Source organism: Pezoporus occidentalis, unplaced genomic scaffold (genome assembly GCF_034315485.1).
Source record: "Pezoporus occidentalis ecotype Australia unplaced genomic scaffold, CSIRO_AGI_Poc_V1 ctg392, whole genome shotgun sequence".
Taxonomy (NCBI): Eukaryota; Metazoa; Chordata; class Aves; order Psittaciformes; family Psittacidae; genus Pezoporus; species Pezoporus occidentalis.
In genome coordinates, this window is record NW_026915716.1 from 15610 (window position 1) to 40077 (window position 24468).

General features: G+C 63.4%; 2 protein-coding genes across 2 annotated transcripts; both read right to left on the minus strand.

The window, feature by feature from the left end:
• Nucleotides 1–443: 443 nt before the first annotated feature.
• On the minus strand, nucleotides 444–17024 carry GLI1 (GLI family zinc finger 1). Its single transcript, XM_062632619.1, has 12 exons — nucleotides 16813–17024; nucleotides 6797–6963; nucleotides 6537–6629; nucleotides 6110–6305; nucleotides 5787–5952; nucleotides 5606–5707; nucleotides 5364–5504; nucleotides 4570–4719; nucleotides 3917–4081; nucleotides 3312–3560; nucleotides 2944–3220; nucleotides 444–2639 (listed from the first exon to the last, which is right to left on the minus strand). Exons 2-12 carry the CDS (start codon nucleotides 6891–6893, stop codon nucleotides 481–483), a joined length of 3795 nt encoding a protein of 1264 aa, XP_062488603.1. The 5' UTR covers nucleotides 6894–6963; nucleotides 16813–17024; the 3' UTR covers nucleotides 444–480.
• Nucleotides 17025–20558: 3534 nt separating this feature from the next.
• Nucleotides 20559–23465, minus strand: LOC134170872 (inhibin beta E chain-like). Its single transcript, XM_062632620.1, has 2 exons — nucleotides 23084–23465; nucleotides 20559–22306 (listed from the first exon to the last, which is right to left on the minus strand). Exons 1-2 carry the CDS (start codon nucleotides 23400–23402, stop codon nucleotides 21549–21551), a joined length of 1077 nt encoding a protein of 358 aa, XP_062488604.1. The 5' UTR covers nucleotides 23403–23465; the 3' UTR covers nucleotides 20559–21548.
• Between the last annotated feature and the right edge of the window lie 1003 nt (nucleotides 23466–24468).

Consider the following 24468-nt stretch of genomic DNA (forward strand, 5'->3'; position numbering starts at 1 on the left):
CACGTAGGCACACTATGTACAGAGCCACACAGGTACCCCCAGCTCCCTGCCGCCATCCCTGTGCTGGGGATGAGCAGGTCGAGGGGAGAGCCAAGCAAGGAACGACCCCGGTCCTGGCAAAGACTGGGCTATGAGGAGTGGACAATGGGAACACGGGGACGGCGCCTGCTCCCACGCCTGGGAAGGGTGGAACTCTTTGGTTTCGACATTAAGACTGAACAGGGCCACCGCTTCCAAAGGGCCAAGGGAGCCCCAGCAAGGTTCCAGGCACTGGGAATGGAAGCGCTCGGTGAAACCATTCTCTCCCCAGTGCAAGACGTGGCCTGAAGCACCCGACCGGGGCTGGGGCCGGGGCTGGGCCTCAGCAATGTCCCCCCCTCCCCACACATCCGCATGCCAGAAGGGCCCAAACGTGTTTGGTGCCCCCCCCTCCATCCCCTGCGGTGCAGACGGGCCCACCTGATGCCCGGTACCTCCTGCTTAAGACAGGGAGTTGAGGAAATGGCTTTCCCCTGCCAGGGTGCTCAGCATGGAGCTCATGTCCCCCACAGCCATGTTGGCACCCCCGGATGCAGGCAGCAGAGCCCCAGCAGGGCTCGGGGGCCCCGGCAGCAGCGCGGGCAGCTCCGGTTCTTCCACGATGGCAGCAAAGTCAAGGTGCGTGTTCTCCAGGTCCAAGGAGTCCAGGCTGTTGGCCACTTGCTCCCCCGAATCCAGGTAGTGACACGAGCTGCCTTTGAGCCCCTCCATGCTCCCCCCATAATGCCCAGGAGCCCCACAGCTTGCTGCCGTTTGGCCCAGCAGTTTATGCCCACCTTTGCCCATGTGTGTGCCCTGGGCAGGGTAATAATGCAGGGCGTTATTGGGCCCCTCAAGTGTGGGGCGGGCAGGGAGCAGGCGATGCGAGCGCCGGGAGCTGGCTTCCATTGCCTCATAGGAATGGCTTGGCTGGGGCAGGTGCCCTGCGTAGTTCAGGTTGTTCGGGTGCCCTTGGGGTTTAGGGCCGCCGGGCGGATGCGGCCCCAGCTCAGGGTTGAAGCATGGGGCATGCAGGAGGTGCTGGGTCTCTGGCAGAGCCTGCGGGTTCTCTGCTTTGGGTTGGTAACCGGGGCACTGCACGGCGTGGCACTGCCCGGGCTCGGTGCCCGGGCGCAGCGCAGCCTCCCCTCCCTTGGGGGCTGCTTGGGCTCCCCACATCAGAGCCTGCTGGGCCTGCACGTAGCTCCGGACCATCACCTCCTTGCTCTGCATGGTGGGGGTCTGGTCTCTTCTCCCGCTCGGGCTCAGCATGCCCATGTAACCCATGGGCGCCTGCTCCTCAGGCTGGAAACCTCCGTGCCCTGCGTTCACGGCTTGGCCGAAGGATGCCGGAGGCTGCAGGTGCCCAGCGAGTTTGGGGTTCTGGCAGGGAGCAAGCGCTGGGGTAGGGGCTGGGTACCGCTGCTCTGATTTGATGTGAGGTCGGTGGAGCCGGTGCCCCCCGGGGTACCCGTTGTCCTGGCACGAGCTCACAAGCCTGGGCTGCTGCCCGCAAGCGCCGGGCAGTTGGTACTCGGTGCTCTGATGGTGAAAGGGTGACCCAGCCATGGCACTGACCCCGGGCTGCCCGGAGCTCATCTCCACGTTGCTTTGGGGATGCTCATCCCACGGCGCAGGCACGGCCCCGGCGCCAGCGTGCAGCGTGGTGAAGTGCTGGTTCAGCTGGCACTGCGGGAGGCAGAACTCGGGCTGCAGTAAACCCTCCTCCATGTCCCTGGGGCCTCCTGGGTTCAGCTGCAGGCACGCCGCGGGCCGGTGGCTGCTGCCATAGGGAGCTTCACACTGGAGCTCCGCGCCCGCCCTATGGCACGGGAAGCTTTCCTCGGCGTACTCCAAGTACTGCTCCAGCCCTGCCAAGGCAGGCTCCGGGCCTGGGCTCTCCAGGAAGACGTGCTCAGCGAAGCCTCGGCGCTGCAGGCTGCCATCGGGGCCACCCAAGGGCTGCAGAGCGGCTCTGCCGGCGCCCGGCGCGTTGACGTTGCCCACGCTCTTGAAGCGATGCACCCTGGGCGCAGCGGGAGCGTTGGCCGCGCTCCGGGAAGGGTCGCTGGCCCGGCGCACGCTGCTGCGAGGCACCAAGGGATGGGGAGCAGCGCCCGCGCAGCCGGGGGGGTCATTGGAGCTGTGCCTCCGCAGCAACCCATTGGCGAGGGCGCGGGGCTCCGCCGGCCCGGCGCAGTGCCCTACGAAGCTGCTGTGGGCACCCATGCCCGCCCGCTCCACGCTGGGCAGCGGTGTTGGGGGGGGACCGCCTGTGGCCGCGGCGTATTTGGCCTTGAGACGATAGCGCTGGGCTGGGGTAAGGCTGCCCACCCCCGGCAGCCCCCCGCCGTGGCTGGCATCGCTGGAGCGTCGGGATGCATCCGGAGAGATGGGGTCGTAGCCATCGGGCAGGGCTGCGGCGCCGGGCAAGGCCCCGGCCTCGCCGCTCGGGTACGGGCCGGGCAGGTACGGGGACACCAGGGACGAGCGGCGGCTCACGGTGTAGGCTGAGCTCACGGTGCTGGTGCCGCTGCTGCGGCGCTCGCTCAGAGTTGTGCTCATCCCTGCTGCCGCCAGGCGCCGGTGCGAGGCGGCCGCCGGTGGCCTGGGCATCTCCCCTGGAAAGAAAAGGAGGAGTCGGGACAAGGGGCACGTGGCCGTGCGGCCGGGAGCAGGATGCGGCCTCTTCCGTGGTTAGTGCCTGGCCGGGACAGGAGGCAGATCCAGGGGTGGCAACAAAGAGGGGGCAGAAGATCGTTTAGAATCAATGAGGTTGGAAAAGACCTTTAAGATCGAGCCCATGGATTGGGGGGGTTCCACCACGAGCGAAGGGAAGGTGTGGAAACCCCTCTGGCTGCAAACCAGACTTCTCTTGGCACGGGACCGGCCCCGTATCCGGGTGGGAGGGAAGCGCAAGCTCACCGGCTCCGGGGATAGGTGGCAAATTCAGGCCCTTGGGAGCTGATGGCTTCCTCATCTGCTTCAGTTTGTCGATGCGAAGGTTCTCCAGCTTGTGGAGGGCCATGAGCCCCGAGGTGCCCATGGGCTCACCGGGCGCATCCTCCAGTGTGGACAGGTCCTCGTAGCTGCCGCCGGCGTTGCCGGCCATCTCCACCCCGCTGTCGTTGTTGGTGGTGCTGCCGAGGGGGGAATGGCCGCTGCTGCACGATGACTGCCCGCCAGGGCTGGGCTGGGGCTTCTAGGGGGGACCCAAAGACATGAACCAAGGAGAAGGGGGTCAGACACCCACTGCGAGACCCCGCTCCCATGCAACCACCGCAGCTCCTTACCAAGGCCAAGTCGGGCACCAAGAGTTTGCCGTCATCCTTATGGCCGTCGCCGGGGCCGTTTGTGTCTTTCTCCTGCTTCATGTCTGGGGGGCCGCTGGGGGTGGGCAGGGGACGCCCCGGCACCGCGTCCCCTCGGTGCTTCTTGGTGACGTGGGCATCGGGGCCGTGCACCGTCTTCACGTGCTTGCGCAGCGAGCTGGGGTCCGTGTAGCGCTTGGTGCAGCCCGGAATCTTGCACACGTAGGGCTTCTGTCGGGGCACGGGGGGGGGATGAAGGTGCTAGCGCTGACCAGAGACCCCTGGGCGTGCAATGAACACCCCTCCCAACCCTCTTCAACAAGCCCAAGAACGGAGGGTAAGGAGGGATCCAAGAGGCTGAGTCCCCTTTGGATGGGGGATGAGGATGCTACAGCAGGGACTTGGAGGAGGTCACAGGCAGCTGATGGGGTTAAAGGGACCCTGGTGGGATTGCAGGTGACGGAGGGAAGGAACAGGGCCCAGCTATTAGAACACCCAAGGGACACGGGGAGTTTTCAGAGCACAGGACTGCTTAGGAGGCCCAAGGGGAGCCCAAAGGGTGCAGAGAGCCCCGGGCGGGTCCGTACCTCATTGGAGTGAGTGCGGTTCTGATGCTTGGCCCGGTCAGAAGCGTTGGAGAAGGCCTTGTTGCAGCCCTCGTGTTCGCACACGTAGGGTTTTTCGCCCGTGTGCGAGCGCAGGTGGGTCTTGAGGTTCTCCAGGCGTGAGTAGGCTTTGTTACAGCCCTCGAACTGCACGGGTGAGGAGGGTGAGAGGGGCCGTGCACCTCGCACAGAGCCTGTAGCACACCTGCCCATGTCCCCCTTATGGCCATGGCATGCCCCTCACCACGCGCTGCCCCGCTGGGCTGTGGCCAAGCCTGCTCTGCACCCCTTTACCTTGGGTGCATTTCTGCTGTGGCACTGGTTACACACTGCCACACGTGAACCCCACTCCACCATAGGATCACGGAACGGTTTGGGTTGGAAAGGACCCTGAGATCATCCAGTTCCACCCCCCAGGGACACCTCCCACTAAACCCAAGGCTTCATCCAACCTGCCCTTGAGCACCGCCAGCGATGGAGCATCCACAACTTCCTTGGGCAACCCATTCCAGTGCCTCAGCACCCTCACAGGGAAGAGCTCCTTCCTTATACCCAACCCCATGCACCACCATGCTCGTGTCCCACCTCGTTTTCCCAGCTCAGCCGAGGCGTTGCAAGGGCCCTTGCCAGCTCACCGTGCACTTGTGGGGCTTCTCGCCCGTGTGCCGTCGCATGTGCACCACCAGCATGTACTGAGCCTTGAAGGGTCTCTGCTCCCGGGAGCACGCTGCCCAGTGGCACACAAACTCCTTCTTCTCCCCATGGATGTGTTCGTTGTTGATGTGCTGAGGAGAGAGGGGCGTCACCAGAGGCTGAGACGGATAGAGGTGCCGATAGAATACCGTGAGGGAATGGACAGAGAGGGACTGGGATGGTGGCTGGGGACACCAGGGGATGGGCAAAAGCAGGGTGGTCAGATGATGTCCACCAGTGGATGCAGGAGGTGGTTTTTGGGGCTGTTCTGGGAGGCCCGAGAGAAGACACAGGGGTCAAGGTGGCCTGAGGTGTGGTGAAGGGGATATAGAATCGTAGATGAGTTTAGGGTTGGAAAGGACCTTCAGATCCTCCAGTTCCAACCTATATGACAGCTATATAGGACAGTTGTAATGTCTGCAGGGAGACAAAGAGCAGAGGAGGGAGTCTGGCTGCATCAGTGGTCCATGAGAGCTGCCACAGGCATGAGGACGGCCGGATGGGATGTACCCCTTAGGGACACGGTATGGGAGGGCCACAAGAAGTGGAGGATGCAAATCCTTCCATTCCTAGGGGCCGCTTCCAACAGGGTGCACGTGTGCTGAGCTCTTTGCGTAGGGAGGGGAGCAGCTCAATATAGGCCAGTAGGAGCTGTGGGTGCACAAAGGGGGGATAACACCCAGAAGCCTGAGGGCACCCTCTGCGCCTGTGTATAGCCAGGCAGGACCCGACTCACATGCACGAGCTGCTCCTGCGTGTCAAACTCCTTGGCACAGCCATCCCAGTAGCAATTGGTTTCGTACACAGCCTCCGACTCGGGTTTCCCATCCTCCTTCTCCAGCTCTTCCCGAGCATCCAGCATCCCCAGCAAGGGGTCCTGGGGGAGCGCAGTACCCCGAGGTACGTGCTCCCGTTACTGAGAGTGGTGCCAGGGGGAAGTGGGGTGGGATGGGGGGGGTCTCAAGGCTTGGGCAGTACCTGGGTGCCTGTGGAAGCTGGACTGGAGATGTCACCCTCGGATCTCTCCTCTGGGTATTTGCCAGCCAAGGGGCTGCTCAGGCTCCACTCCAGCTTCAGCTGCTACCAGGGCAGGGGGGAAAGCAGTGAGCACCGGGATGCTCGCTGGACCACCGCTGGCACGGGCGCAAGGGCCCCTTACCTGGCACTGCTTGAGGGTCCCACGAGCTGGGGTGTGATGCAGGAGCCCTGGGCGGGTGGACAGGGCTTCATGGGAGCTGCATGGTGGTGCTGCTGCTGCGCTGTGGCTGTAAAGGTGGCCTTGGCCCTTCTGCTGAGCCGGGGGACTCTGATATCCCAGCGATGGGCTGCAAGGAGCGAGAGGGATGAGCAGGTGATGCCATCGGAGCGCAGGGATGCCAGGATCCACCATCCCGCTCCGCTCCCACCTTCCCCCAGGCATTCCCCAAGCTGGGAATGGGCATTCAGGCTCCCAGCCTCAGCGCCTGCATGCGTGGTGCCCACCTGATGGTGCTGATGGAGAGGTGGCCATAGGAGCCACTGGCAGAGGCACAGCGGGAGTTGATGAAGGCCACGAGGGAGTTGGGTGAGGTGCGGATGACCGTCTGCAGGTCAATGCTGGAGTCTGACAGCGGTGAGATGGACAGGGCCCGCTTCTTGCCCAGCTTGCCTGCGGCACGGGGCGTTGAGAACCGTGAGCCTGGGGTGGCAGCACAGAGACCCTCAGTATGGGTCCTAGGAGGCTGAAGAAACCCCCAGGGACACAGTCCTGGTGCCCTGGAGCCTAAAGGAGGACCCTGGCTGTGCCAGTTCGCTTCTGGTTTAGAATGGAAACGGGGTATTTCAAGTGGAAGGGACTACAGCGATCATCTGGTCCAGATGGCTGACCAGTGTGGGGCTGTAGAACCCAACACCTGCCCAAGGCACTTACCATCACCACTGTGGTGCTCGGCTCCTGGCACCAGCCCATAACCACGGTGACCACTCATAAGGTTTGACTGGTGGCATAAGGGGAAATCGAGTCCTGGCAGGGGCGAGGAGAAAGACGGGAAGAGCATAAGGGTGGGTGGCACGAGGGGGAAGGAAGTCCCTTGAGCACCCCTGAACCCAAGCACTGAATCTGAAGCCGGATGCTCCTTGCTCCGTGCCAGGCACTGCTCAGGTACCAGGCTGAGGGGGGATGCGACCGACCTGGTGGTCCCGGGGCACCTGGAGCTATTCCATGGGGCGGGCGCAGGCAGCAGCGCTCGGCGTAGCCGCTGCCCGGGGGGCTGACGGGGTTGAACATCTCTCGGCGGAGCCTGCCCAGGCTCAGGAGCGCATCGGGTCCGCGCTGTGGGGCTGGAGCCGGCGGGCGCCTGAAGCAGGGAGGACAAGGGTGGGATGCGCGCCCCGCGCCCGCCAGGGAGCGCAGCAGCACCGTGCCCCGCACCCGTATCCGCACCCCGCATCCGTACCCGCACCCTGCGCCCGTATCCGCACCCCGCATCCGCACCCGCATCCGCACCCCGCATCCGTACCCGTACCCGCACCCTGCGCCTGTATCCGCACCCGCATCTGTGCCCGTATCCGCACCCCGCATCCGCACCCCGCATCCGCACCCGTACCCGCACCCTGCGCCTGTATCCGCACCCGCATCTGTGCCCGTATCCGCACCCCGCATCTGCACCCCACATCCGCACCCGCATCCGCACCCCGTATCCGCACCCGCACCCTAAAAGCTCCCAGCGTGGCCCTGCCCTCACCCTCTGTGCCCCCCCCGCAGACCCTGCCCCACTGCCAAGGGGGCACTGCCAAGGTGGGGAGGGAGGGTCGGTGACAACAGGGAAACGGCGTCACCCGCATCTTGGGGCACAGACAAACATCGAGGGGCCCAGGCAGAGGAACCGGGCTAGGGACCACCTGACTCAGCTCTGGGGACCCCTGCCCTGCCATCGTGGCCCCTGGCGTTTACTTTCCCTTGCTCCCTCCCACATGCAGATATCCTGGTGCTCCCCCCCCCCCCCCAGGGTGCTTCCCCCTGCCCTAAGGGCTCCCACTTTCTCCCTGGACCTGGGGGGGGGCATTCCCCACACTTTGCTGGATGTTCCTGGAAGGAAGAAGGGGATGGTGCAAGAGGAGATGCCTGTGGAGCCAGGGCGCAGCCCCCACCGCATCCCTCTCCTCCTTCTGCTGACATTGCAGAGACATAAACCATGCAGAAGGCTGCATGCCTCTGGTGGGCAGGGTGGGGACAGGAGGTGCAAGCCACGGTGGTTCCGTATCACCACAGCCACCCGGCTCCATCACCCTCTGCAAAGCAAGCCTGTCTGTCCCCAGGCACCTCAGGGAACGAGCACAGGGCACTTAACACACCCTCAGCACAAGGAGCACGGTACAGACCAAACCATTGCCCAGCTCCAGGCTGCCTCTGAGAGCCTGGCACAAGCAGTGATGCTGTTGTAGGGTCGCCCGTCCCACAGCTCCCCGGATAGGGACTTAGCAAGGTGGCCTCACGCTCGGTGCTGTACTGCAACACCAGTGTGCGTTGCAGGAGGGGTGGAACACGCACACGTGCACCCAGACACCCGCACTCGAGCGCACACACACATGGGTGTCAAACCTGCGAGCCCGAACTGCCAGAACCATTGAGCATCCATGCTCAGCGCTGTGCTCTGCGCTCCTCAATGGGGCCCTGCAGCAGCAGCACGTCCCACCCAAGCCTTGCCTTGCCTCCTGGTCCCCACCCTGCCTGCAGGTGGAAACCCTGCCCTGTCCCACCCTCCATCGCAGCCCTGCCCACAGGGCACAGCCCCATCCCTGCCCGCAGGTTCCTGTCCCTCTGCCCGGCTCTCGCTTCCGCTCATCTCCAAACCATGGCTGCACCTTCGGGTCCCAGCCTACATCTCCATCCCCTCCCATGGGCACTGTCCTGCCCCAGGATCCCTGAGGGCTTGCATGAAGGACGGGAGCTCTGGAAGGAGGAGCAAGCACAGGGTGGGTGGCACTGGGAACAAGGTCTCCTGTCCCCTCAGCCTCTCCCCTCCCCTTTGAGAGACCCCAAACAAGGGGTCTGGGGCAGTGGGAGCCCCTCACCCCGCTGGGAACGGTGCTGGGCTGCGTTCGGAGCACGAGGGGGCGAGGGGGGCTGCAATTCTTCCGCATGAGTTGCCCCTTTGAAAGCTCGTCTCGGGGCTTTGTGCGAGTGTCAGCCAGGAAGAATGGGGCAGGGGGGGCAGCAGGGCAGGCAAAGAGGGAGGGAGGGACCCGCGAAGGTGATGTGGTGCTGGGGACAGGCAAGGGGAAGAGGAATGAGACTATGGGGAAGGGGGAGCAGAGGAGGAGCCTCTTACCTGCCCATGGAACCTGGGCCTTGATGCAAAGCCTGGGGAGTAGCTGCAGGGGAAGGCTCCCATCTGCTCCCCCCCCCAAATCTAACCAAGCCCCTCACAGAACTCTGTCCTGTTTTGGAGTCTCTGCATGCAGCCATCCACGTGTATGCGCAGGGATGCATGAACATGCATTTGCACCTATGCAGAGAGCAGCTGGGAGATGACGGGGGGTGGTTGGAGACCGGCAAAGCCAAAGCTCCATTATCTCCCCTGCCTAAGAACCATCACCTGAGCTCCCGCAGTCTGGGCCCATCACCAGCTCCTCACTCAAGTGAGAGCCCGCAGTTTGGTACCAGGGACTGTGTGCACCCAGCCCAGCCCAAAGAGGAGGGGGCTGCAGCACCAGTGTGATGGGGGGCTCTGCCCTGGGCCCAGCTGGTCCCAGCAGTCTCCAGCTCCAGGCAGATGGGGCACCATGTGTGGGGCATCTCCTGCTTCCAGGACCAGGCTTAATTCCCCCATCACCTTTGCGATGTCTTCTCGCCCTTGCCGTTAGCTTCATTTCATGCTGTGCCATGCCTGGCACGCACTGTGCTGCACACGTGAGCACGTGTGTTCACCCCTGCACAGTGACCCATAGTCCCTGCCCAGCCGGCTCCAAGCGGGATGCTCAGGGTCCTGCTGTGCCAAGACAGCTTCTGCTCCTGAGCGCAGGCAGAAGGGAGGAGCCGGGCAGGGAGACCCAGCCTGCAAGGGCAGTCTGGAGGCAGCGGGAGCAGGGGGGCAGGATGGCAGCGACCCAGCTCCTCAGGGTGCCACACATTTCCCCTGCTGAGCACCAGCATGCTGGGGTGGGGTGGCGGCGCAAGGCAGAAAGCATCAAACCCAACACCCCCCCCCACCAAGTTCCATCTACTCCCCCCAGTGCAAAGGGTCCACAGGGCATGGTGGGGGGGGCAGAAAGCACCAAGGCTCCCCCCAAGTCCCAGCAGTTCCCCCCAATCCAAAGGGTCCGCAGGGCATGGGGGGGGCAGAAAGCATCAAGACCCCCCCAAGTCCCATCTGCTCCCCCCAATGCAAAGGGTCCACAGGGCATGGGGAGGGGCAGAAGGCATCAAGGCCCCCCAAGTCCAAACTACTCCCTCCAGTGCAAAGCGACCACAGGGCATGGTGGGGGGGCAGAAAGCATAAAGACCCCCCCCAGGTCCCATCTGCTCCCACCAATGCAAAGGGTCCACAGGGCATGGGGGGGCAGAAAGCATCAAGACTCCCCCAAGTCCCCTCTGCTCCCCCCAATGCAAAGGGTCCACAGGGGATGGGGGGGGACAGAAAGCATCACCCCCCCCCCAAGTCCCCTCTGCTCCCCCCAACCCAAAGCATCCCCAGGGGCTCCCCGGACCCCCTTTAGCGGGGGAAGCCGGATGGGGCCGGCGGCGCGGGGGAGCCAATGGGAGCGGGGCCGGCGGCTCGCCCACCGCGGCGCTGCCTCCCCCGCCCGCCGCGCAGCGCAGCTCCGCGGCCCACCCAAGTCGCAGCCTATGGGCATGAATGCGAGCGCCGGGCGCAGCCGGGATGCGGGGAAGCTTCCCTCGGCCTCCTCCTGCCAAGAACCTCGAACTGAAGCGCATTCCTGCTCCCCTCTGCCAAGAAAACACGGAGCGCAGCCAGCGGCGCCCGCCGTTGGAGCTGGGGCTGGCTCCAGACCCTGAACTCCGGAGCAGGAGGGGGGGGGGGCAGGACTCAACATCCATCCTTTCCCCCCACCACCACCACCACCACAACTCCTCCTTCCTCCCATCCCAGCTCCTTGCCTTTTCTTCCCTGCAAACACATCTAAAATGTGTCATCTGGCGCCAGTTTCCTGAGGACACCGGGGAGCGGGGAAGGGGGCAGAGAGGGGGAAGGAGGTGGAAGCGGGCTCGTAGCATGGGATGGCAGCGTTGATGGGTGGTGGAACCACCATAGGGGAGCCACGCAGCCTTGGGGGACCGGGGTGTGTGCGCACTCAACACAGGCTGCAGCGGGGCAGACCCCCAGCCCAGCTCCCACCTCGCACCAGGGATGCTCCTGGCTCCCAAAGAGCCCCTGGTACAGGCAGCCCGCAGCAGTGGGTGCTGTGCGGCACAGCGGGGTGGCTACCACCCAGCCCAGCGCCTCGGCATTGATCCCATCGCCTCCTGCCCCGCGCCCAGCCCCGGTAGGGTTAACCACGCTGGAGTCCCACTGTGGAGGAATGTGATGTCAGGGTTGGATTAGCCCATGCGGCCTCCATCCCAGCCACGATCCCAGCCCATAGAGCAGCAGCGCTGAGCTGTGTGTGGCACAATCCATCAACCCGCCCAGCACAGCCCCCAGCATGGGGGGCCTGGAGGAGGGCTCTGTGTGTGCATGCGTGGGGGCATCTGGGTTTCTGTAAGCACGAGCTTGGCCATATGTGTCTGCATGTGCGGAGAGGGGTTTGTGCTTAATGTGCATGGTTTTGGGGGGGGGGGGTGTATGCTTGTGTGTATGTACACACAGAAGTGTTTGCATGTGTGCTTGTCTACATACGAGTGGGATGTTCCTATGTGCATGTGGGGAGCTAGAACGTGTTTGCAGGCCCATTCACCCCAAGCCCTCACTCACTGATGAAGCAGGGAGAGGCAGAGAGCAGAACCAGCAGGGGCTGGGGAGGGGGGGGCACCCCAAGAAGCCCCCCCTGCACATCCTTTTCACCCCCTAAGGAGAGGTGGGCTCTAGCCCCATGATAGCCAAAGCACTGAGCCCTCATCTCTACCGCCTTGTGACCCCAGGTCAGCCACATGCCCAATTGGTTTAACCCTCTAAGGCCTTAGGGAAAACACTGCTCTGGCTCCGGATCTGCCCTCCTGCGCCGGGGCAGCGGCTCAGGCAGCAGCTCTGCATGCACCGAACAGAGCACACGGCGCAGGCTGCAGCAGCGCAGCTGGAAGAGAGCCCCTGTGGCCACCCAGGACCAAGGGCACGCACGGCAGGGCAGGGAGGGGCTGGCAGCATCACCGCTCCTCCAAGCTACGGTGTCTCCTGCCCGCGGTGCAGCCCGAGCCAGCAGCCAGGGGAAGGCACTGACAGGCAGAGATGGGGAAATTCCCCCTTGGAAAAAGCCCCTTTCCGTGCCCTGGGAGCGGGTTGGAGGCAGGGCAGCGCGCTCTGCGCTGGGGTCTGCATCCCCTGAACCCCACGAGCTTTCTCATCCCTGCCTCCTGCAGCAGGGATGCGCAGACCTCCCGCCCAGCCGCCTCGCTATGGGTCTGACCCCAGTGTTAGGCCAGGCTTTAGGGCGAGCCCAAGCTCCTCTGCATGGGGCAGCTAATCTGCCCAGGACTGCAGCTGCCACAAAGGACATTGCTTCAGGTTCAGGGGGTCTGAAAGGGGACGAGCCAGGGTCATGAACCCATGCTGGTGTGAGCTGCCAAGCTCGTTCCAAGGTGGTCCCTTGCCTGGAAAAGATGAGGCAGGGAAGAACCAACTTCATGTGTGGAGGGAAAGGGGCAGATCCCTCCATGCCAGAAGAGGTGCAGGACATCCTCCTCTCCCCACTCTTCTCCCACCTTCATTCCCCATCCCACTCCTCTCTGCCCTCCACACCACTTCCAGTACGGACCAGCGGTCCCTTCCCAGCACACCCAGCACCCCAGCCTTGTGCAAGGCACCGTGCACCACCAGCCGTGCACCTCACCTCAGCAGGGGGCCAAACGATCCAGCCCCTCGCTCCCACATGCATCCACACCCACTCATGACCAGGCTCTGACATGCCTTTAGACACGTTAACACACGCTAACACACGTGTGCCTGGCGAAGAGGGGAACGCGGGGCTGCAGTGGCTCCCATGGAGGAGGGCTGCAGGGTGGGAGCTCCCATTTCCCCCCCCACACCCTAAAAGCAGGGTCTGCCGGCCCTCAACCACAAACCGAGCTGCTCAGGAAGCCGTGGCAAGCAGGGCAGGAGCCGTGGTGCTTGATAGGTGGTCCCAGGGCCGGCAGGCGATTGTCATGGGCTCGCATGGTATTTGCTTTGGCTGCCAGCGCGCTCACGCTTAACCCCTGCCGATTGCTCACACGAAGCCGTTTCCCCTGGCCCTGCCTCTGCTGGGGTAAGGTTTTGGGGTGAGGGTAAGGGGGGGGGGCGGACACGCACGGGAGCAGCTGCTCCAAGGAATTTTTATGTTTCCCCTTCCCTTCGCAGCGCTGGAGGGAAGCAGCAACATGGAACATGTGGGACCCATAAAAGCCCGGCTCGGAGTCATGGCTGCTCCTCCCCATGGCATCGAGGCATCGTCCCCAACCCAGCCCCACGGAGGGGCACCCCCCAGCATGGGGGCTGCGGTGCAGGGGTTCCTGCTGTCCCAAGGGAGAGGAGGCATCTGCCCCCTCATTGCACTCACGGGGGGTCACAGAGCCCCCTCCCACCCCAACAGCTCCATCCTGCAGGATCCCTCCGAGGATGGGAAGAGGAGGATGCGCAGGAGCTGGCAGAGACCTCAGCAGCGTTAAAGGCTTGGCTACACACCAGCAACCCCTTTTAGTCTGGGGAACTGCCTGTCTCTTGATGCGCCAAGGGCAGGGCGAGGGGAGCACAGCACAGGGGGATGTAGGGAGCATAAACTGCTCCTCCTTTGGGGCAGGAGCCACCTCTGTCTGCCCAGAGGCGGTGGTGGGGCTGCTCCCCAATGTCCTCAGCGATCCTGTGCCTGATGGGGCTCTTTAGGCTCTCCAGGAGTATCTGCCACTGACAGAGGTGGGTGCGCAACCGCCTGCCCTCCTGCTCCTTGGTTGGAGACCTGTGATGTCCACGCATACAGCCCCATCTCTGCCACTATGGGGGGCACCAAGCAGGGCTTTGCTCCCCCTGGATGAGGGTAGGAGGTTGCTGGTGGGATCGCACCACATCTGGAAGCATCCCCCCAGCCGCAGCCTCAAAGCTGGATGCAGCAGGGCTGAAACCTGACTCTGTTTTTGCTGCTTGTTCCCACTCAGAGGCAGCTATTTTATCAGCTGTTGGCCCTGTTATTGCGCGGCTTCTGGCGGGGTTTGATGTGCCCTAAGGATTGGGCTGTGAGCTGTGAGCATCCCTGGAGAAGAATCCCCTCCATCTCACCCAGGACCACCCCAATGGGCCTCTTCCATCTACCAAATCGCTGGGATTTTGCCAAACACCAGCAAAAGCCATAAAGAGAAACTGAGGCACACAGAGAGAGAGGCTCCAGTGGCACAGATGCAAGACACCAACAGACATGCACACAAACAGGCGTCCATAGGGGATGCTCTGGGTGTAGGATTGCCCTCCCTTCTGACCAACTTCCACACACTTAAGGTTTCCCTCTTTTACTCTGTGAGATGGACAAGAACAGGCCCAGGGGCCTGTGGAAGGAAGGAAAGACAACAGCAGAAATCCTTTAGGGAAAGCTGACAAGCCAAAAACAAAGCTGGAGAGGGGCTTTGGACAAGGGATAGAGGGAGAGGACAAGGGGAATGGCTTTAACCTGCCAGAGGGCAGATGGAGATGAGCTCTTAAGCAGAAGTTGTTCCCTGTGAGGGTGCTGGGACACTGGAATGGGCTGAACAGAGGAGGTTTGGATGCTCCATCCCATCAAGGCCAGGTTGGACGGAGCCTGGAGCAAGCGGCTCCAGTGGAAGGTGTCCCTGCCCGTGGCAGGGGTTGGAGCTGGAGGAGCTTTAAGGTCTCTTCCAACCCAAACCTGGTTCTATGATATTCACGTGCATGTGAACACGGTCATGTCCTGAGCTGCACCGTGTCACACATCCTGGAAGCACCAATCTCCCCTCCCCAAGCCAGAGCTTGGGCTGCCCCAGCACGGCAGCACAAGGTACCGGCGCTGACTCGCTCCCCCCTTGGAAACCTGTGCTCCGGGGAGGTTCTGACTGCTCAGCCACATCCAGCACCAGGACAGGGAGGCAGTACTGAGTTAGTTCCACTGCCTCCCACCAGACCAGCTACAGGGGCCTGGCAACATCAGCTCCCAACCTGCTCCTGGTCCTGCGCTCGTCTTTGTGATGGAAAAGATGGAGCATGGGGGAGATGAGGACCAATCCTTCAGTGGCTTGGCTATAAGCAGCCTCACAAGGGTGAGGGTATGCACCGCTGGGCTCAGGTCGGTATATGGCAGGCTCCTCAGAGGTGCCAGCATCCTTGGGGAATTTGGGGGTCCTACCAAGCACATGGAGTTTCGGTGTGGATCTGCTGCAGGGTCTCAATTTCCAGCAGACTCCCCTCAAAGACCCTTGCTGAGTAACAGTGGCCTTCACTGCGCTGGCAAAAGGCTGAAGGGAGGGTGAGGACCAAAGCAGCTCCCAGCTCGCACTAAGCAGAGACATATACATCAGTCAAGAAGCTTTGAACACCCACAACAGCATGGAAGGGACAGTAGATGCCTTTGCCATCCCCTGCTCACCACAGAGGCAGCTTCTGCCTCAGCTGGACACAGCAGATGCAGCCACACTGGGAAGTGTTCCTAGGTCTGAATTACTAAAGGTGAAACTTCATCCGGGTGCTTCCTCTTCCCTTTCCCTGCACCAAATCCCAGTGCCCACCCTCGGGACACTGCATCCACCAGCTCTGGTTTGCCACACGCAGCCTACAGAGCAGGCTGGGGTGGGGAAACTCCAGTATCTGGGTATCCAGAAGCATCCTCTGGGCCTCCACATCCCTTCCAGCACTGGGATGCGGCTGGAGCAGGCACTGGTTTCCCAGACCCCAAACACAGCATCGCAAATGCCACAGCGATTCCTCTGCCACATTCCTCTGCCTTTAACCTTCCTGCACTCACTGAGGGCTCGGGGTGGTCTGGGGGTGCCTTGCTGTGGTCAGACCCAAAGCGGCTGCATAGGCTGGAGTTAGCTCATGCTCAGCTGCAAACAGGGCTGCCAGGTCTCACCGTGCCCTGCATGGGGGTTCCTCACCCCACTCACCTGCCCCAGCCCCAGCTCTCTGAGCACTAAAGCCAGCAGCAGCCCCTGTGCAAGCACACTGGGGACGCTCAGAGCTGTCATAGGCAAGGACTCGAGGTGCTCCACAGGCAAAGTGCAAAAGCAGTTCTGCCTTCCCCCCAAGCCCAGGTTTCTTAAACTCAGCTCCCTGCTCCATGAAGGCTTGGACCTTTCACGGCCCTTTCCAACCTGGGCTCTTCGATGGTTCCGGGTTTTCCCAGGCGTGGGACACTTCTGAGGCCGCCTCTGCTGCAGCCCACACGGGCAGCGAAGAAGCAGCCCCAGGGCCTATGGGATGAGGGCTGGGAAGCACCAGGGACCGGGGCATCTTGGGGTGCACGGGATCTCCCGGCCCACGTGGCCTGGCCGGGCTGTCAGGAGAGCAGGGGGACCCCCTTGTCCCAGCGCCAAATCCTCCTCCCTTCAGAGCCCTCCCAAGGTCCCGGGGGCAGCGGGTGCTGTTTGTGGGGATGTGCGGCCGGGTGCGGAGCCCGGCAGAGCCCCAAGTCCACCACGAGGTGCCCATGGGTGGCCGGAGGCTGCAGCAACGGCGCGGCTGGCACCGCTCACCCTCGTGGGGACAGTCCCGTAGCTGCTGCGTCACTCGGGCCAAGGCTGCGGCTTCCACCCGCTCGGGACTCCCGGTCCAGCGCTCCCCACCCGCAGCGCTGGGAGCGCCCCGCTCCCTCCCGTGCTGCGAGGGGGTCCCCGGGCCGGCGCTGAACCCTCCCGGTGCGCGATCGCGAGGGGACGGGACGGGGAGCGCGGCGGGGCCCGGGGCGCTCTGCCCGGCCCTGGATGAGGCTCCCCCCCCCCGGCTCTCACCCCACAGCGGGACGGGGCCCGGCGCTGCGCGGCGGAGCCTCTGGAGCCACCCCGGCTCCCGCGGGGAGCTCCCCACCCGCGGCCCCGACCCGCCGACGGCTCCTACCTCCGGGCGGCTCCGAGAGCGAGGCGGCGGGACCCGCGGCTCCGCGTTCCCTTCCCTTCCCCCGGCTGCGGCTCGGTCCGGGCGAGAAGCGGCGCATCCAGTGGGGGGGACCCCGGTGGGCGGGCGGGACGGGACGGGACGGGAAGGGACGGCGCCCCCCGCACTTCCCGGCCCGCCCCGGGCTCCCGGGGGAAAGTTACCGGAGCCCCCGCAAAGGGGGTGGGTGGCGGGGAGGGGGGGGGGGGCGGGAAGCGGGTCCCGGCACAACCGGGCTGCGGGTCCCGCTCCGCCAACTCGGGCGGCGGCGGCGCCGGGAGCGCTCGGGACGGAGACCCCGGCCGGGAGCGCCGGCGGCTGCAGCCACCCCGAAAACCCGGGCTGGATCCTCCCGCAGGCTCGCACGCGGGACACGAGCGCCCGCCGCGGGCCTGCACACCCCGCACCGCCACGCGTGGGCACCCATGGCCGCGCACGGCACCCCGAGGTCCAGCAGCAGGCAGGGGCCGTGTGCCTTGGTGCGCACACGCGTGCACCTGAGCGAGGGTACACCGTGCATCCGTGTGCACCCGTGTGCAAGAACACGCCAAAGAGGTTGTGCACGGGCAAACGGGCACTCGTGCATCCCAAGTGCACAGGGCAATGCACAGAGCACCAGCGCAGCACGTGTGGGCAGGAAGGATGCGCAGCCAACAGTTGACAGGGCCAGGGTCTGACCATCGCCCTGGGCCTTCACTGCATCAGGGGAGAGGCCAAAGGGTCCGGGAAAAGCAGATGGAGATGGGGGACCCACCCCACAGCCAGGCAGTGCGGGCCCAGCACCTCGAGCAGACTGGGTACCGATTGAGACCCTGATGAAGCCTGCCCAGGCACAACAGCATCACTGAGTGGAGACAAAACTCCAAAGTGCCGGACACACCACACGGTCAGAGACTGAATCCCTTGGGATATCTCCCATGGACAAGGGGAGCTGGTGCCTTATGGAGGACAGAGCCAACCATGGCTAGCAGACACTGCTGGCAGCAGTGGGGTGCGAAATGCAAAATATCATAGCGCTCATGGAAGGGAGACAACGAACTCCGGGAAACCCATTCCCTCAACGGGCACCAAAAAAGACGACCTAGGACTAGGCATCACCTAACACTAACGACCCCAAACCCAAACCGTAACCTAACACTAACCAACCCTAATCATAACCCAAACCCTAACATTAACCCTAACCCTAACCCTAACTAAGAGTAACCCAAAACTTAACCCAAACCCTAACCCAAACCCCCTAACCCTAACCCAAACCCTAACCCTAACCCAAACCCTAACCCTAACCCTAACCCTAACCCTAACCCAAACCCAAACCCGAACCCTAACCCTAACCCTAACCCAAACCCTAACCATAACCCTAACCCAAACCCTAACCCTAACCCTAACCCTAACCCTAACCCTAACCCTAGCCCTCACACTCGGCCTGCGGGAGCACGGGCAGCAGCAGCGGCTGGGGCAGGGACCGGGCTGGGCTCGGCGGCGCAGGGCAGCGCCTCCTGGTGGCAAGCGCAGGATCAGCATCCTCCTTGCAGCCGTTCCCCCCGGTCCTCTCCTGCGAACCCTGGTCCCTCCTTGCTCTGCCTCTTCCCAAGGGCTCCCGCGGGCACAGAGCCTGCTAGGAGGGAGCTCCTGCCTTATCCTGTGCGTGCTCAGCTCCCCCGGTGATCCCGGATACACTTCATGTAGGGACATGGCTGTTCTCACCCTACCCCAGTGCTCAACTCCTCCTCCCGGCTTCATCCTGCTTTCCGGGATGACACTGCTGTGTCGTGCGACCCTCGAAGGGGAGGGGAGCTGTACCATGCACCCAGCCTGTCCTCAGAGCCTCTTAGCAGGATTACCCCTGCTGTAGGCACTATGCCTTGCATTAGCTTGTCCTCCCCATAACCCTGTGTGTCATCACGCACTGCAGGCGGCCGGTGCACCGCAGGGATAGCTTCACAGCATGAACCCATAGCACATCTCTAGGAAACACCGTCTCCATTGCCTGCATGGGACCTCCAGTGGGGAAGATTCAAGAGACACCCCTCCATCCACTGGCACAAGGGGAGAACAGCTACAGGCCCCCCCCCAGGATGCTCTGATGGATGGAGTCCCATCCATCAGCCCTGGGAGAGGGCCAGGGTGCTGGGTGCAGGTGAAAGGCATTGCCTGCATCTCCGTTTTGTAATAGGCATAAGCAGCTCAGCAGATTTACTCTTGAGCTGAGTGTGACCCCTGCTAAGCTGGCAGGAAAGGCCCACTGGGCACTGGGGATGCTGTGGGGCCAGCCCTGCCACCCTCCTGGGGTCTGGGGGCTTGCCCCAGGACCATCCACCTCTTCCATCCGCATGGCCAGGCAGGCCCAGGTCCGTTTTGCCCCCAGCTTTGAGCCCCTGGGGTTCAAACAACACGGGTAGCTCCCTACCAGCGACTCCCCCCCTCCAGCTGCCACGTCCCCCACCCCAGCACTAATCTTGACCTCCTGTTTAGGAAAGTTAAAGCGGCTCAGAGCAGGGCCAGATGATCACCCAGATTAAGGACTTAATGGGAGCACCGCAACCAGCTCAGCACCCCAGCTCGGGGCTGGTGGGTCAGCGTGTCAGTGTGTCAGTGAGTCAGCACATCACGCACACGCATGTGAACAGCCTCCCCTCCTATATGTGCACGCGTATAGGAGCATAAATTCACTGAGACGTGAAGATGCTGTGCTGCTGGCGGAGGAAAATAGGGTGTCTGGTGTCTTCATGGGAGGCCTCCCTGCCTGCCCGGCCCCACAGTTACACTGGGGCGATGCTATGGAGAGGGGGAGCAGGGATTGTAAAGACACAACACACGTCCCCATGCACTCACCCAAAATCCATCCCTGCTGCTCTCAGCGCATCCATAGCAGCACACAGCCACCAACAAGGTGCCAGCAGCACACGTGCTGGGGCTGGGGGAGCACCCGGCAGGCTGAGGCATCCTGCCAGTGCCTTATCCCTAGAGGTGGAGGTCTTTTGGGGAGGGTGGGCGATGGCCATGCTGCCCCCACAGCCTGGGGGGTGCCCGCTGGGGCCGGCTGATGAAAGCTGCCCTTTGTCCGCTTGCAGGGCACAGCACAGGGCCAAGCTGGGAAAGCGAGTGGGTTTGTCCCGAGATGAAACGGCCCCAAACTGAGCTTTGAGCGGGCCCTTACGCAACAAGGACCTGGGATCTCAGAGGGATGAGCAGGGGGCATTGCCTCCCTCTCCAGCAGCATCCCACTCCGAAGGCCTCCCCATCACCCACCAGCTTGGGCATTGCCAGGCTCTGCCACTGAGACCGGGGCTCATTGGGTGGTGTTTAGGGAAGCATGTGGAGGGGATGAGGGAGGTCAGTGGGGTATGGGTAGGTACAATCTCTGCTGTTTGCAGTGGGGACACAGGATTTGGGGGGGGGGGGGGTGTCTGTGGTTTGTCCTTTGAGATCACTCAAGCTGGTCAATAACTGTGAGCTTGGTTCAGGATTGATGCTGGTAGGGAACAGTGTTTTCAGGTTGGGCAGTATCTGCCCTGCTGAGAAACACTCCTTTGATGCTCACGTCACAGCCCCAGTGAGGTGGTACCCAGACCCCAGCCCCTGTCCTATCCCCCCCTCTTTCATCCACCCCAGCCCCAGAGCCAGGAGTTGGAGCTTCGAGCCAAGCAGGACCCTTTCCCCCACCCCATTGCCACAAGTGGTGCCAGGAGGAAGGAGTCGGAGCCCGGATGTTGCATTTCCACCCATTTATTTGGGAAGCTGCACCGAGGTATTAAAATAAATTAAAAGCACAGACCATGCGGACGCATCCACGTGTTAGTATCGGGAAGGCCAGGGCAGAGAGGTGGATAGAGAGGATGGAGCACCAGGGAGTCCCAACAGCCGCAGAAACCTCTACCATAGAAACAGTGATAGGTGCAAAACAAGAGGTACAAGTACAAATCTGTACCTTTAGTATGGTCTTAGAGGCAGAGCCTGAGTCAAACCTCCTTGTGTGGCACTAGGCTGGAAGAGACCTGCCTGGGAGGGTGGGCAGCAGGGAAGGAAAGCACAGATGCCAGGGAAATGGATAGGGAAATACAGAGGACCTGGTCAGGAGGCAAGGTCACCCTCCATCGTGCCCAGTCACTGCCGTTTGGGGGTCCTTGACAAAGTCACCCCCCCCCCCCACCATCCTCTTCCTCCGGGGCTGTTATTTGTGCCCGATTCCACCCATCCCAAACACCAGGCCCAAAGGTGATGCAGGAAGCTTCGTTGCAGCAGGGGGGGAAGAGCAGGGCTGCCTCTCATCCTCCAGTTTCCCACTTGGAGGAAAGAGACCCATTCCCACTTTCCCCTCTGCTCTCAAGGAGGCTGAGTCCCAAAGTGTCACCAGCCGCTCTGAATGTGAGCAAAGACGGGGTCCCTCACCCCATAGACCGAAATGTGGGGTCAGCTTGGGAGCGAGGGGTGCTGCCAGTCAGAGCAGGGATGCTCAGAGCCACCAACCACCCCCAGCTCATGCTGAGCAGCCTGATGCAGCCTTGGCTGTGCCCTATGTGACTCCAGGTTCTCTTTGGAGACTCCCTGCTCCCTCCGATGAGACTTTCTCCCCTCCCTCCCAACCTTTCCAAAGGAGTCCATTGCTCCACAGCCTGACCTCAAGGGAGCTTTCCATCTTTCCCCCCGCCCTAAAGAGACAGTCCTGGAGAAGGGGGGTACCCAGCACAGCTCCCTCAGCCCTAGCTACAGCCACAGGCATCAACGATCATGTCAGGGATGTCAGTCTTGACGATGTTGCTGTTGCGATCGAAGTAGAGGACAGAGAGCGGCCGGCGCCGTGTGGGCACGCAGCAAGAGTGCCCCGATGCCTGGACGTTGTTGGCTTTGACGAGGTTGAAGACGGCTGTATGGAAAGAAGAGGCCATCCCAGGGCTGCCGGCCACATGTAGGGGGCACTGGCCCACGCAGTAGTTTATCTGGTAGCCCTCAGGCTTGATGATCCAGTCATTCCAACCGATGTCTCGGAAATCCACGTAGTAGTCCTTGCGGCAGCAGAGGTTGGAGTTCTGGCTGCAGCGGAGGCTGCGCTTGGCCACGTGGTGACCCGGTTCTCTCACCTTTGCTTTGGCCACCAAGAAGGGCTGGTGGGACCAGCTGCCGTTGACTATTGCCATATCAGCCCCATCCCCACGGCTTTCCAGTTCCAGGCGCAGGGTCCTCTGCTCTCCCCCAAAGAAGCCCCGCAGGGCAGGCAGGAGGGTGAAGGCATGCCAGCCGCTGCCCCGCGCGCTCAGGTGCTTCTCGCTCAGCAGCGTGCGGTTGCCCCCCACCAGATCCCCTTCCCCAGCAGCCAGGAAGATCCGTAGGGTGAGGCTGGCTACCGGCTCCCGGCGGACTCGGAGGTAGAGCCAGAGCTGAGCCTGCAGGATGTGAACGTCCTGGTCCTGCGTGCGGCTGAACTGGAACTGCAGCCCCAGGCGAGAGGGAGATGTGGTCTCTGAGGGCAGAAAGGAGGAAGGAGGTGAATGCTGCGGGATGCAGGGAAGGTGAGGCTGCACCACCACCCTGCACATCAAAGCCAATCTCTTTCAGGTTCTTTACAGGAAAGCCCTAAGAACTTCCCTCCTCCAATGGAGCTCGCGGTCTTTCCCCTTACTTTCCTTGGGGATGCTAACCAGAGCAGGGTGGTGCTGGAATGGGAGACTGTCTCATCCTGCCTGGCAGAGTGGGCGTAGAGGGGGTACCCAGCCCTTCCCCTTTCCCAGAACCACAGGATGGGCAAAGCTGGAAGGGACCACGGTGGTCACCTTGCCCGGACACCCTCAAGCAGGGTCACCCTCAGCACTGCTGCACGCTGCAGAGCATTTCCAGCCCCAGAACCCCCGAGCTGGTCCTTGCAGTGTCCAAGTCCACCTTCGGAGGGTCTCAGGCTTGCACCCATCCCTCAAGGGAGGGGACCGGCATCGCAGCAGCTCTGGTGTGCGGCCCCAGCTGCCTAATGCGGGAGCAAGAGGAGCCGCTCCTCCTCCTCCTCGTGGCTGAGCCTCCCTGTGCATCCGCAGCACGGGGAAGTCACGGAGCACCCCGGGCGCCTTAATTAAGGACTTCATCACCGCCCGCGTGGCCCCAGGCACCCGCACTGCGAGGGGTGGGTGCCCAGGGCCCCGGCCTCGGGGGCTGCGCATCCCCGCGGGCTCCCCTCGCAACCCGGTTCGGCACCGGGCTCAGCCCGGCGCTCCCCAGCCCCGTCGGGGGCCGCGGGGACGGTGCCCACCTGGCTGCGCGAAGCTGATGATCTCGTAGCCCTGCTCCTCGCCGCCGCCGTCGTCGTCGTCGGGGCCCCGGCGGGTGCTGCCCGCCTGCAGCCGCCGCAGGGCGCGGGCCACGGCGGCGCGGGGCACGGCGTGAACGAGCCGCGGCCGCTCCCGGAGCCGCAGCTTCTCCAGCAGCTGCCGCTTGGCCGCTTCCTCCAGCAGCCGCCGCTCGGCTCCCACCGCACACGACGGGCAGCGAGGCTCGGCCGCCGCCGCGCACAGCACCGCCGACAGCAGCAGCAGCAGCAGCAGCCACGGCCCCGCGCCGCGCGTCGCCATCCGCACCGACGGGACGGACCGGGCCGGCACCGGGAGTGGCGCGGCGCGGCCCGCCCGCTTTGGGCACCTGCGGCCGGGGGCGGGCCCGGCGCCCCCCCGCCATTGGCCGGCTCTGCTGCCTGTCCCGTCCCGTCGGGCCGCGGCCGGGGCGGGGGATTACTGGGATTAGCCCCCCCCTGCCCGCATCCCCCATTCCCCCCGCAGCGGAGGCGGGCGGTGAACGGCCCCGCTGCCCTGGGGACCACCCCCCCCCCCTCCTGCTGTGTGCGCACATCGGGAGCTGTCCCGCACCACACCAGAGCGGGTACCGAAGGGGGGGGGGCACACACGGGAAGCTGCACATGGGGGGCTTCAACTGGGTGTGTGCAAACGGTGGGACCTGCCGAGGTGGGTGCCCATGCGTGTGCGGGGGGGCTCTGCTGGTCTGCAGCTCGCCTCAGCTCCCGGAGCATCCCTGCCAGACCCAAAACCTGCAGGAAGCAAGGCGGGGGCAGATCCTGGCCGGGTGGAGGAGCGCGAGCAGCGGAGCATCCTGCGGGATGGATCCCAGCCTCGTCTGGAACCCACAGCCCTGCCCCATAGCCCGTGCATTGCACTTGCACCCCCTTGGCCTCCCAGCAGGGCCAGTCCCTAACTTGCTGATGGAGGACAAAGCAGGGATTAAGGCAGTCCCCCTGCTGACCCCTGCAGCTCCCTGGGGACACTTCCTATCTGTGAGCGTTGTTACTCCTGCCGTGTGATGAGTCTGGGAGTCTGAGCCTGTCCCTTGGGCTGCCTGGTCCAGCCTCAGCCTAGGACAGGGCTGGGCAGGCCCAGGAGGTTGTCTGCTACACCCCCTGCTCCCCACAAGTTATAACGGACACTTGTGTCTACGGAGGACTCATGAGTTGGCCTGAAGATGTTCACATCAGCCTCAAGGTGTTCTCTGCACCTCAGCCCCTGATGCTGTGCACAAGCCCGAGCCAGGGCTGAGGCCTGGAGAAGCCTCCCAAAGGTGCTGCAAGGAGCCACGTTGCTGAGGGTGTGGGAGAGCCCAGTGCTCCTGTGCCAGAGCTGGGAACTCGGA